Source organism: Papio anubis, chromosome 19, assembly GCF_008728515.1.
Source record: "Papio anubis isolate 15944 chromosome 19, Panubis1.0, whole genome shotgun sequence".
Taxonomy (NCBI): Eukaryota; Metazoa; Chordata; class Mammalia; order Primates; family Cercopithecidae; genus Papio; species Papio anubis.
In genome coordinates, this window is record NC_044994.1 from 6,432,722 (window position 1) to 6,445,470 (window position 12,749).

Sequence of the window (12,749 nt, forward strand, 5' to 3'; positions counted from 1 at the left end):
CAGAGAGCCCCTAGGTCTGGGCTCCCCAAAGGGCCACAGCTCTTCTCTCCTTCTAGTTTGCCCACAATGTGGCAAGTGGGAAGCATGTTTCAGACCTGTTTGTGTTACAGCTCTTTCAGTCTCACCATTTGGTGGGTCCCAAGTTCTAGTCCCAGGTCCAGGAAAAATGAGGTACACGGACAACGGGAGGGTGAGCAAGACAGAGAGGAGCTTCACTGAGTGACAGAACAGCTCTCAGGAGACCCCCAGTGGGTAGCTCCTTTCTGCAGACACGTCATCCTGAAGAGACCTGAAACAGGTAGCCCTTGTAGTCCCTGACATCTGTGTGACTGGCTGAGTCCAGGGGTTTTTACGGGCTCAGAAGGGAGGAAGTGCATGCTGACTGGTCCATGGGTGGCCATGGGCGGGCTTGGAAAAAGCACTACCCAAGTGGCTGAATGGTCATCAATGAAGTCCTCAGTCAGGTCAGCGGACTTCACTCAGAGCTGGCAGCCCATCCTCCTGGCTTCAGGCTGTTCCTGGCTTGAAGGTGGGTTTTCACCAGGTACCTGACCCTTTCTGCCCAGCAACCTGTTTGCCTCCCACCATCAACATGCCATCCACAGTGCCTAGGCTGTTCTTGCTGAGGGGTACCTGCAGAGCTGTGCTGAGCTGCCCTCAGCACCCACCTTGGCCTCCCTCCCATGCTGGTTGGTGCCTAAAGTTCAGAGGAGGGCCAAGGCAGCAGGGGGCTGGAGTGTAAGCACTGACCTGAGCATGTGCACACCCTGTGGGGTTGCGACAGCACCCAGGCTGTGCCACAACTTTGCTCCACACTGGAGTGGGCGAAAGGAGCGGGGAGAGGCCAGGGAGCATGAGCAGGCACTTCCAAGCCTGTGGGAGGAGGGGTTTCCCAGGCCACCATGGGTCCAGTGCTGCAGGTGGACGACTGTGGCTGCGCCTGGGAGCACAGGGCTCCCACCCTGCCAACTCAGTAGGGGGCAGGGCTCCCACCTGCTCCTGGCTCCTGCTGGCCCCACAGAAGGCACAACCCTGGCTGCACCTCCCTTGCTGTAGCTAGTGTCTTCACAGAGGCAGCTCCAGAGGGGCCTGCCTTCAATAAAATTTAGGAGCTATTCAAATTCAATTGAAGCAAAGCATCCAATATGTGCTCTTGAAAGATGGGAGTGGGGAGAAAAATAATCTAAGACATAATAGAAGAAAATATCCAGCAACTGAAGAAAGAAAATTACTCTTAGACAGAAAAGACCCACTATGTGCTGACCAGGATGAAAAAGATAAAAAGAAGATCTTTGTGAAAGTTCAGAATTCCAGCAATAAGTTCAAAATAAATTCAAAATTTATAAAATTTAAAAAGTTGCAGAGAGAACAAACACAAAAACCTAGAGAAGTTTATTTATAAAGGAATGAGGTCCAGGCAACTAAAATAAGAATAGAAAAAACTTACAGTCACATTAAGGGTGTAACAGTTTGTCAAAAAAAAAAAAAAGAGACAGAGAGAAATTCTACTGTACAAGTTTTCCAGGAGAGTGAAGGTTTCCTTTTAAAAATGGACAGTCAGTTGTCACATGTTCCTAATATAACCCCTCCCTGAGACCAGTCTGGTTCGACTTTTATGTAACTAAGTGGTGAGTTGTTTTTTAGTTGCCATTGTGAACCCAAAATATCTGAGACAGGTCTCAGTCAATTTAGAAAGTTTATTTTGTCAAGGTTAAAGATGTGCCCATGACACTATCTCAGGGTGTCCTGACAACATGTGCCCACAGTGGTCAGAGTACAGCTTGCTTTTATACATTTTAGGGAGACATAATACATCAATCAGTACATGTAAGATTCACATTGGTTTGATCTGGAAAGGTGGAACAACTTGAAGCAGGGGCTTCCAGGTCATGGGTAGATTTAAAAATTTTCTGAATGGGCTGGGCGCAGTGGCTCATGCCTGTAATCCCAAGACTTTGGGAGGCTGAGGAGGGTGGATCACCTGAGGTCAGGAGTTTGAGCCCAGCCTGAGCAACATGGTGAAACCCTGTCTCTTCTAAAAATACAAAAAAAATTAGCTGGGTATGGGGGTGCATGCCTGTAATCCCAGCTACTTGGGAGGCTGAGGCGGGACAATCGCTTGAACCCGGGAGGCGGAGGTTGCAGTTAGCCAAGATCGTGCCATTGCACTCCAGCCTGGCCAACAAGAGTGAAACTCTGTCTCAAAAAAGAAAGAAAAATTGATTGGCAATTGGTTATTAGTAGAAAGGAATGTCTGAGTTATGATAGGGTTTGTGGAGACCTAGGTTCTATCATGCAGATGAAGCCTCCAAGTAGCAGGCTTTAGAGAGAATAGACAGTAAATGTTTATCAGACTTCAGGTCTGTGTTGATGCTAACGCTAGAGGGTATAATGAGGCATGTCCAACCCCCTCTTCCACTGTGGCCTGAATGAGATTTTCAGATAACTCTGCAATACCCTGGCGAAGAGAAGGGGTCCATTCAGATAGTTGGAGGCCTTAGAATTTTATTTTTGGTTTACACCATGGACCCCCAGGTTGAAGGTCACACAACATGAGCATAACCAGATGAACCAAGCATGCAACCATGGGTGGAACCTAAGTGCTCAGAATGAGGAACAGGGACTGAAGTAAGCAGACACCATATGGCAGGATCTAGGATCCAATCAGATTGAGCCCTGGCATCACCCCATGGCAGGATTCAGTCAGAGCAGGCCTCCTGGCATCACCTTATTGCAAGATCCAATCAGATCACCCCTCATTACCCTCTAACTATAAAACTTGCTCCAACCCCCGGCTCAGTGAGACAGGTTTGAGCATTTCCTCCTATCTCCTTGCCATTTGAGTTGGAAAAAACCTTTCTTGCTGCAAAACTTGGTGCTTCAGTGTTCTTTCCATTTTGCATGGGCAAACTGACCCAGTTTGGTTTGGGACACTAACGGGTATCAACAAGGTATCAGAGCCTCCTAAGCATCCTGTAAGTATAAGGATTAAGTTCACGTGCTAAGGCAGCAACACGAAAGGAAAAAGTTGTTAGTCCGTGTTAAGGCTACTACTACATTGTTTTGCAGTTGTACAAGCCTTGGTTAATTCGCCATTAATTTCTTAGTTTTGTGATTTAAAAAAACCCTTCTACTTGCTTAAAATTAAGTTCCTTAGATTTTCTTTTATATGAAGCAAAAAGATATAACTGATTTTTAACAAATGGTCTGATTGTATTTGACAGTAAATTATGAATCAATAGCAAGTACAGCTATTTGGTTATCATTTAAGACACTGGAAACAAACTAAAAGGATTGTTTTACATTTTCAATAAACTAACACTTTGACAGATTATTTCATTTATGTTTACTGTACATAAGGAAGGTGTCTTCTTTTATCTACATAGGAATTGATTTGTAAGGTAGGTTTCTGACTACTGTAGATTGGATTGTAAACATTTTGTAAGTGCTTGGGTTTAGCAGCATGTGTGATTAGAGTCAAGGGTCATTCATACGTAACACACAAATAGACCATTTATTGTAAGTAGCTTACTGAAAAATAAATATGTTGTCTATTAATGAGATTATAAGATATTCAATGGACTTTTAAAATCAGGATTATTGACATATATCATATATGCAATTAACTGTACATAAAGTATATATAACATACAATTTGATGAGTTTTGACAGTTATATAGACCTATGAAACCATCACCACAGTCAAGATAATGAACAAAACAAGCACCCCCCAAAATGGACTCATGCCTCCTTTGAATCTCTAGTTCTCTCCCCTCCTCACCCTCCCTCCTGTCCCCAGGAGCCAATCAATGATCATCTTTCCCCCATTATAGGTTAGTTTACATTTTCTATCATTTTGTGTGAATCAAATATTTTTGGGTCTGGCTTCTTTCACACAGTATAATTATTCTGAGATCCACCTGTGTTGTGCATATCAATAGTTTGTTGCTTTTTATTGCTGAGTAATATTCCATTTTGTGGACATACCACAATTTTTTTAGCCATTTACCTGCAAATGGCCATCTGGATATTTTCAGTTTGGGGCTATTACAAATAAAGCTGCTATAAACATTGTGGATAAGTGTTTGTGTGTATGCATATTACTTACGAGTAGAACGGTTGGGTCTTATAGTAGGTATATCCTTAATATTTTAAGATGCTGCCAAGAGGATAAAACATTTTACATTCCTAACAACAACATATGAAGGTTCTAATTGCTCTGAATCTTTGGCAATGCTTGGTATTGTCAGTCTTTTTAAGTTTAGCCATTCCATAGGGTATCTAGAAATATCTTACTGTGGCTTTCTTCGCATTTCCATAATCATTAATAATGCTAAGCACCTTTTCACGAGCTTACCTACTCAACTTGAGCTCATTTACCACTGAATATTTTCCTTAAAAATTATCTAAGGTAGATAAGTATGTTGAAATCTGTGGTTGTCCAGCCATCTTAATTATATTGCACTTTTTTCAAGTTTTGCTCAACCGTCTTGAAGAAATGGCTTATTTCATGCCTACCACCATCCCCCCAACTGTAACTTACCATGGAACCACTTGCCTTGATAACTGTTGGAAGCTCTCTTTCTTCCTTGGTGCCATCCAGCTGATTAGTGTGGTTGTCACAGGTATCACGAGGCTAACAGAAGAAATCAAAGCCACGTTTATCTAGGCATATCTTTCCAAATATGATTGCGTATTCACATATGCATTACTCTTGAGTTTTTACATATAGGTACAGCTGCCTGGAGATATATACAATTAATGACTACCTGGGCATTGATAACAGCACTTACCAATTCATTCATAATTATATTGATCCTCATAAATGCCATGTACTGTAACAGAATTGGTCTCAGAAGCAGACTCTGCTAGCTTCCTGCCAAAACCCACTTTCTTTTCTTTCCTAACTTATGAATATCATGATTTTGCTCCAAGATGCTATGTTCTAACTAAAAAGACTGAGTGTGATCATCTGATGGTTATATCCAGTAAGATATGAATGCAATTCTACTTGGTGGAGTGTCCAGGAAAGCTAATGTTTTCTTGTGAAAGTGGATGAAGTCAGCTTCTTTCAGAAGCATTGACATGGTGCCTGTGATGTCCAGACATCCTGTAAGTATTAACAATTGGTCCATACACTAAGGGGGGCAGAATGGAAAGAAGAAAAAATTGATAGATCCATGCCAGGGCAGCCATACCAGCCTTGGCCTTCCTCCTTAAGCTTCTTGTTTTGTAAGAAAACCTCTAATTGTCTAAGTCTGATCTAACTGACAAAACCATGCTATTTTAAAGTGAGACTTTATGATGGTATTTTGCAATGGTTTGTAAACCAATATCAAGAGAAAATCCAACATCACGAAAAAGAAGTACAGTGATAAACATTCTACGAAAAGCAGATAATGAGGAAAGAGAAGAACATTTATAATTTTTTTTTAGAGAGATTTGAGAGGCAGTTGCAACAAGAAGTCAGGAACTAAGTATAACAATAAAGGGGAAATCAGTGGAAAAAGAGGCATTCTTGTGAATTAACAGTATGATTGTTGAATTATAAATGCAACAGGGGCCAAGTTATAATTACTCATGGCAAATATTAAAATTAAGTCTCTACAAGAATAATGCAGACAAAATCTACTAGCAGACAAACAGAAAAAAGATATGGAAAATAACTGACAATTTAAGATATGTGAGTTTAATCCAAGCAGTGAAAGAACAGAAAAAGTGGAGAGAAAGAAAGAATTACAGAAATAATGGGAAGAGAATGTTCAGAATTCAAAGGAAAGGAAGTTATCAGAAACAAAAAGCTGAGTGCTGATGATGATGAGAAAAAGAAAGATTTCATATCCTAATGATATTCAGTTCTTCAACAATAAAAATACACCTACAAGGTTTCCAGAAATATAAAAATGAAAGCAGGATATAAATAAGGGAATAAGTTTTAGGGAGGCATCAGACTTCTCAACAATAACACAGTATGAAAAAGCAGATGGGCCAATAGCTATACGTTACTGTAGGAAACCGATTTAGGGTCTAGCATCTTGATACTCACCAATTTAGGATTCAAGCTTTTTGGATTATAAAAATTTAGTATCCAGAGACATTTCTTGCCAGATTTGCTCAAAGAGTAAAAGGCACAATCTGCTAAGAAGATGTAACATTCTGTAATACATGTGATTATGTAAGTTGGTATTTTTACTGTTCTACATAGTCATTTCATTATATTCTCCTTCATCATCCTTCTGCAGGACAGGACAGTGCCTGCCACCTCATTCCATAAACTGTCCAGCAGCTCACGGGTATGCCTAGAATAACTTCAGCGTTCTCTTCTATCTCAGTGAGAAGTTTATTCATGCGTTTGGCACCGTGCTTACCCGGGCGGTTTTTTTTTTTTTGAGAGAAGGTCACCCAGTCTAAAGTGTAATAGTGAGATCATAGCTCACTGCAACCTTGAACACCTGGGCTCAAGGAATCCTCCCGCCTCAGCCTCCCAAATAGCTAGAACTACAGGAACATGCCATTGCATCTGGCTAATTTTTAAATTTTTTTTTTTTTTCCTAGAGACAGGGTCTTGTTTTTTTGCCCAGGTTGGTCTCAAACTCCTGGGCTCAAGACAGCCTCCTGCCTTGGCCTCCTAAAGTGCTAGGATTACAGGCGTAAGCCGCCATACCTGGCCCTGATTAACCTTTTAAAGGTGGTATGACCTTCAATGATTTGAAATGAAAGGCACAGTGAAAGCCACGTGAGAGAACATTTTGCCCATGAGGAGACTGGGAAGGAGACGGAACAGAGGAGGCTCACTGTAATTATGCTTCTGTCTGCACGTCCTGAGGATGCCTGAGATCCTTCTGGAACTTTGATTATTCACTCTTTCACATGGAGCTCAAGACAGAACTGCTTTACTTACCCCAAAGTGACAGCTAATGGGTTGGTATAGCTTAGTTGGGTTGGGGTGGGTGGCAGCCAAGGGGAGACAAACGCAGGGTGGGTTAATGTTCGCCTTTGGCCGACGTAAAATCATTTGGTAAACATTCCATTCAAAGGCCAACTGTTATCTTACCTGATAACTGTGAATAACCATGTCTCACCTTCTAACCATCGCCATTGCTTTTGTTTGCTTTTTTTTTTTTTTTTTTTTTTTTTTTGAGACGGAGTCTTGCTCTGTCACCCAGGCTGGAGTGCAGTGGCCGGATCTCGGCTCACTGCAAGCTCCGCCTCCCGGGTTCAAGCCATTCTCCTGCCTCAGCCTCCCGAGTAGCTGGGACTACAGGCACCCGCCACCTCGCCCGGCTAGTTTTTTGTAATTTTTAGTAGAGATGGGGTTTCACCGTGTTAGCCAGGATGGTCTCGATCTCCTGACCTCGTGATCCGCCCGTCTCGGCCTCCCAAAGTGCTGGGATTACAGGCTTGAGCCACCACGCCCGGCCTTTTGTTTGCATTTTAAATTCACTGTTAAGCTAATATATAAAAATCCTGTGCGCAGGGGCCATGTCTCCTTATTTTACTGCTGTTGTCTAGAGTGCTGGGCACTTAGTGAGTGTTCACTAAATACCTACAATTGCTTCCTGGTGATTACCCTATAAACCGGACTCTGATCATCACTTTTTAAGGGAAGAAGAGAAAGTAAAGGCAAATGAAAGAAGTTTTACCCCTCATACACCTAGAAATATATTATATTGAGAGATCTGCAAAAAAGAGTACCATAGAAGGTCTGACACACACTTGAGTTTCAGGAGGTTCCCACTCTTTCCTCAATGTTAAGACTGGCTCATGGATCCTAAACTGCTTGTGCAAACAATATGGCTTATACTGAACACCGGCTTTCCTTCTGGGAGTCTGGAATTTTGTGGCGTACTACGTAGAGGGTGCCTATGTGATCAACCCGATAAAAACCTGGGGCTCCTTGGCTTTATTGAACTTTCCTGGTAGAAACAGTTTGCTGCTGGAGGAATTAATCCTGTCCTACGTTACCCCCGAGAGAGGACTCTTGGAAGCTCGTGCAGATTCCCTGCACTTCGCTCCATGCACCTTTCTCTTTGCAGATTTTGCTCTGTATCCGTTTGCAGTAACAATTCCAGCCATGGGTAGGACTGTTTGCTGCGTCCTGTGAGTCCTTCTAAACCACTGAACCTGGGCATGGTCTTGGGAACCCCTCACCCAGGAGGAAACCAGAATATATATTTTTGATATTTAAACTAATATATTTTACAATTCCATATATAAGTGTTTGAAGATTAGCACTTGTCTAACCTACACACACACACACACACACACACACACACACACACACACCCCGCTCCCATCTCATCCTTTCGTGATTATCTACATTGTTATCTTCTGTTTCATATGGTTAGATTTGAAAAAGGTAAGAAGTACATTTTTCAAACCTTATCCACCTCTGCTTGCCTGATGCAATGTCTGCAGTCCAGTTTAAAAATCTACTCACAAAGGATGCAACATACCATTGTAAAACAGAAGTCCCCCTCTAATATACTGAGAGAGAAGACGTTCTGTGAAAATTCACCATATTTTTCCTCTAGTTTGGAAGAAGGTAAAAGATGGAATATAAGAATAAAAAGATACAAGATTAAATACATAAAATAAATCCAGAATAATGAGAATCCCTAGTCAGGGGTGGGGGTGTGCGTGTGGTGTGAGATCGAAATTAAGGCTCGATATGATGAGCTGCCTGGAAATCTGGTGAGATCAGATGGCATAATAGCAAGTTCTCCCCACTGTGCTCCCGCAGAGAAGCTCCCCCAGTCAAACAACCCTCCTTATCCAGAGGACAGTTCTTGTGTATCTCTGAGTAGTATTTCAGTTCCCTGCCAGCCCATGGAATTACTCAAAAACCCAATCGCTTTCTCCTGTGGGAGCCAGGGAACAGCCTACCCTCCTAATGCTACAAAGCCTGCAGACCCTGCTTGCTCACCCTGTTCCCAGGAGCAGCCTACATGTGGCCCTGTGTGGCATGCAGTGTCCCCCTCTCCCAAGCTGTGAGGATACGTGACTAATAAACTGCTGTCGATTACACATGACCAGTGTCGGGTGCTGTGTGTTCAGCCACTCTCATAATCCAAGGGTGGAGAGCTTTCCCTCACCACCGGGGCAAAGAGAAGACAACCAAAACAGAAGGTAGAGCCAGGTGGGACACAAAGCTCACAGAAACCCATTTTTTAGAAAGGCTTCAGTGTCTGCTCTGACTTGCCCTCCTCTGGCTGAGGGGTGAGACACTGGATGCAGCAAGGGGAATGGGGACAGCAGAGAGGGGCAAACGCCTCAGGCCAAGTGTCCTGGTGGGGAGGAAGGAAAAATACAATAAAATTAGAAAATGGATTAAATTAGAAAAGAAAATAGAGACAAAATCTGCAAAACAGGATTGCTCACAGTGCCTGCTGACTATACTCCACATCCGGACCTCGATCTACCCTAAGGCAACAGAAGAGTGGCCAGAACACAAACTAGCCACATTCAAACCACTCAGCAGACTCTTAGGAGAGACAAAGAACCTACTTCCAGATAGAGTGCCCCACATGAAATCTCTATAACATAAAAAGAAACTGTACAGAAACAAAACATCATCATCATCATCATCATCGCCATCTTCATCCGATCAAGGGTGGGAATAGGAATTATTCTTGGAACAGCAAAGAATCCTTCTCCTCTAACAGGAAGGAAAAAAACTAAAGCTAAAGAGAAGGAAACATACTGAAGTATAACAGAGGAAAGTCTCTGACTGTAAATGAGAAATCTGCCACCACAAATCCAGGTGGAGGCAGATGTCAGCAAACCCCCGTCCTTCTATGGCTCCTATTCACGATGCACCATTTCAAACGGTGGACCCAAGTTTCATGACACGTGGTATAGATCACGCATGGGATTCATCTCATAGAATTAAAGCCTTCTACTGAGACAGATTCATTGGCAGTCATGAACTCAGATTAGCATTCTTTCAAACTTTGCACTAAAACAGACCAGATGGGCTCTGATGAAAGGTGTTCACTTCCTGTGCTAGATAGTGTACTTTTTCCCACTTACCACTATACATTTAAAATGACATAGTGCAGCTTCCCATGATATTTACATTTAGAGTGGTACATATACACCATGGAATACTATGCAGCCATAAAAAGGAATGAGATCGTGTCCTTTGCAGGGACATGGATGGAGCTGGAAGCTGTTATCCTCAGCAAACTAACACAGGAACAGAAAACCAAACACTGCATGTTCTCACTTCTAAGTGGGAGCTGAACGATGAGAACACACTATGGACATATGGTGGGGAACAGAACACACTGGGGCCTGTTCAGGGTCAGGGAAGGGAGAACATCAGGAAGAATAGCTAATGGATGCGGAGCTTAATACCAACATGATGGGTTGATCTGTGCAGCAAACCATCATGGCACATGTTTACCTGCGTAACAAACCTGCACATACTGTACATGTACCCCAGAACTTAAAATAAAAGCTGAAGAAAAAAATGCAATTCTAATTCCAAAAAAAGAGATATTTACCTTTTTAAAATAACTGATCTGGGCATGGAGGCTCATGTCTGTAATCCCAGCACTTTAGGAGGGAAGAGGCTAGGAGTCTGAGACCAGCCTGGGCAACATAATGAGATCTCATCACTATAAAAAAATTTAAACATTAGCTGGGCATGGCGATGTGCAGCTGCAGTCCCAGCTACTAGGGTGGCTGAGGTGGGAGGATTGCTTGAGCCCAGGAGTTCCAGGTTACAGTGAGCTGTGACTGTGCAACTGCACTGCAGCCTGGGTGACAGCAAGACCCCGTCTCAAAATGAAAAGAAAAGAAGTGAAATGTCAAAATATTTCTTATGGTGGTAATTAAATTAATACTAAAGGATATATGGAGGGTAGCTCAAGATTTTCCATTGTGAGCTCATCCAAGAGAACAACACTGATCTGACAACTTCCCCAACATTTTGACTTCTGGCTGCAGCTATTACTGTGGGTGTTATTCTTTCTGTTAGTAAAGTAGGGCATATAGTTATTTGTGAATTGATTTATTTATTCCTGAGTTTATTTTTAAGAGTCTCTTTTTTTCTTCATTGTTTCCATATAAGTGGGCATTTTTTTCCATTAGTTTTTCTGTCTTGAAATAATTATTTTTTCTAACCTCCTTACACTCGGTTTCCCTTGCCTTAACTTACCAGTTGACCATTTCTACAGGGAATGGACAATACCTCCTCTTTATCCAGAGTCACATCCAAAAGAGGAGTTGGGATACAAAAAATAATCTGGCTATTGAAAAAAATGAAAGTGTATTTTATTTTATTTATAGTTTCCCAAATTTAATTGTGCAATAAATCACTTGTTATGTATACTATGTGTACATTCATAGAGATTTGTGGCGATAACCATAGCTATGATTACTTATGCACTTGTCCTTGCATTTAGCAATTTATCAACCCATACCGAGCACCTACTAAATGCCAGGCACATTAATAGACACTATTCTCTGTGGAAGACACCATCAACTGTGCACCCCAAACCCAGCCTGTTGTCTTCCTTAAGTTTTCTGGTTGTTTTTATGAAAGACAAAAGGAAACTGGATTCATGGTAGGGAAAAACACCACCTACATCATCTGCTTCAGAGAGAAAAACAAACTCATATTTGTATAACACATGATCTCTTGTGTTTTCTGTTATGTGCAGCCAAATGTATATATATAAGTTATATAATCATTTTTACAGCACACTGTATATTTATATAGTCAATTGTACATTAATTCCACTTTTAGCTAGTTGCTTATCAATTATGAAGCTAAAGATAAATTAGATCGATTTTGCCCAGTTAAATGTGCTACTGAAAGGAACATTTAATTCAGATCTTCTGAATGTTGGAAAATGTATTTGGGTACTGGAACTCTGCTCATGATGAACAGGACTGTAAACCATGCGTGATGTATCTGGAGACTGATTTAACATTTTTGATTTAGTATACAAGTAAAACAGGGGTTAAATGTCTGTTCCTTTATTATAAAAAAACTCCATTGAAAAACTAAATGTATTAGATATTTAGTGAAATCATAACATTTCTTTGAACCCATAGAAATTGTCATTCTTCACCTTGTCTGTCCGTATTTTCTAAGTTTCCAATAACAATTATGTACTACTTTCATTGTAAGAAAAAACACATTTATTTTCTGAAAGGCATAAGTACTACTGAAAAATCAGCACAAGAAAATTCAATCAAGATAGCAAAATGTACAGGCTACCTTCTCCTGTCCCTGCAAATTACTCCAAGTGTCAAAAGATATATCTTTTTAAATGTGCAGTTCTAAAAACCACTGAACATTTCCATTAACAGAACAGAAATTGTTGGAAGTTCCTGGCAGATAAAAACCAGGCAGGAATGGTTTGATAGGGTTAGAGGAAAACCTCTGCCTGTAAAAAGGCACAAGAGAAAAATGCATAGAAGGTAAAGGCTGATCCAGAAAAAGCCCATTTCCAGAACCAAAATAAAAGGATCAGGGAGGCACCCCACACTCAGAAGGACAAAAGTAACTGCAAAATATTTTTCCGAACAAAGAGGCTAGGCAGACCCTTCCCTCCCAGACACTGAAGAGCAGGTAGTAGCTAACTCTCAGTAATGAGTGATGCCTGCCTCGGTGGCAGCGGCGGCTGTCCCAGTGAGTGTGTGGTGGTTGTAGACAGAGGCTGAATTGCATTTCACTTGGAGCCTTCTAAAAGAATATGGACAGGAGTTAAGAAGAGAAGTTCAGTTTGCTTGAA

At 41.6% G+C, this 12,749-nt stretch overlaps 1 protein-coding gene across 9 annotated transcripts in view; it reads right to left on the minus strand.

Annotated features, from left to right (window-relative positions):
- Nucleotides 1-12,749, minus strand: part of ARHGAP28 (Rho GTPase activating protein 28) — a 240,190-nt gene that overhangs the window by 55,660 nt on the left and 171,781 nt on the right. For 7 of the 9 annotated variants that reach the window (XM_017951551.3, XM_017951550.3, XM_017951547.2 and 4 more), the window contains one exon: nt 4,544-4,636. In XM_017951551.3, coding sequence (XP_017807040.2) covers nt 4,544-4,636 — 93 coding nt within the window. The remainder of the gene's footprint in view (nt 1-4,543; nt 4,637-12,749) is intronic. The other 2 variants (XM_017951548.2, XM_009192409.3) reach the window with 1 other exon arrangement.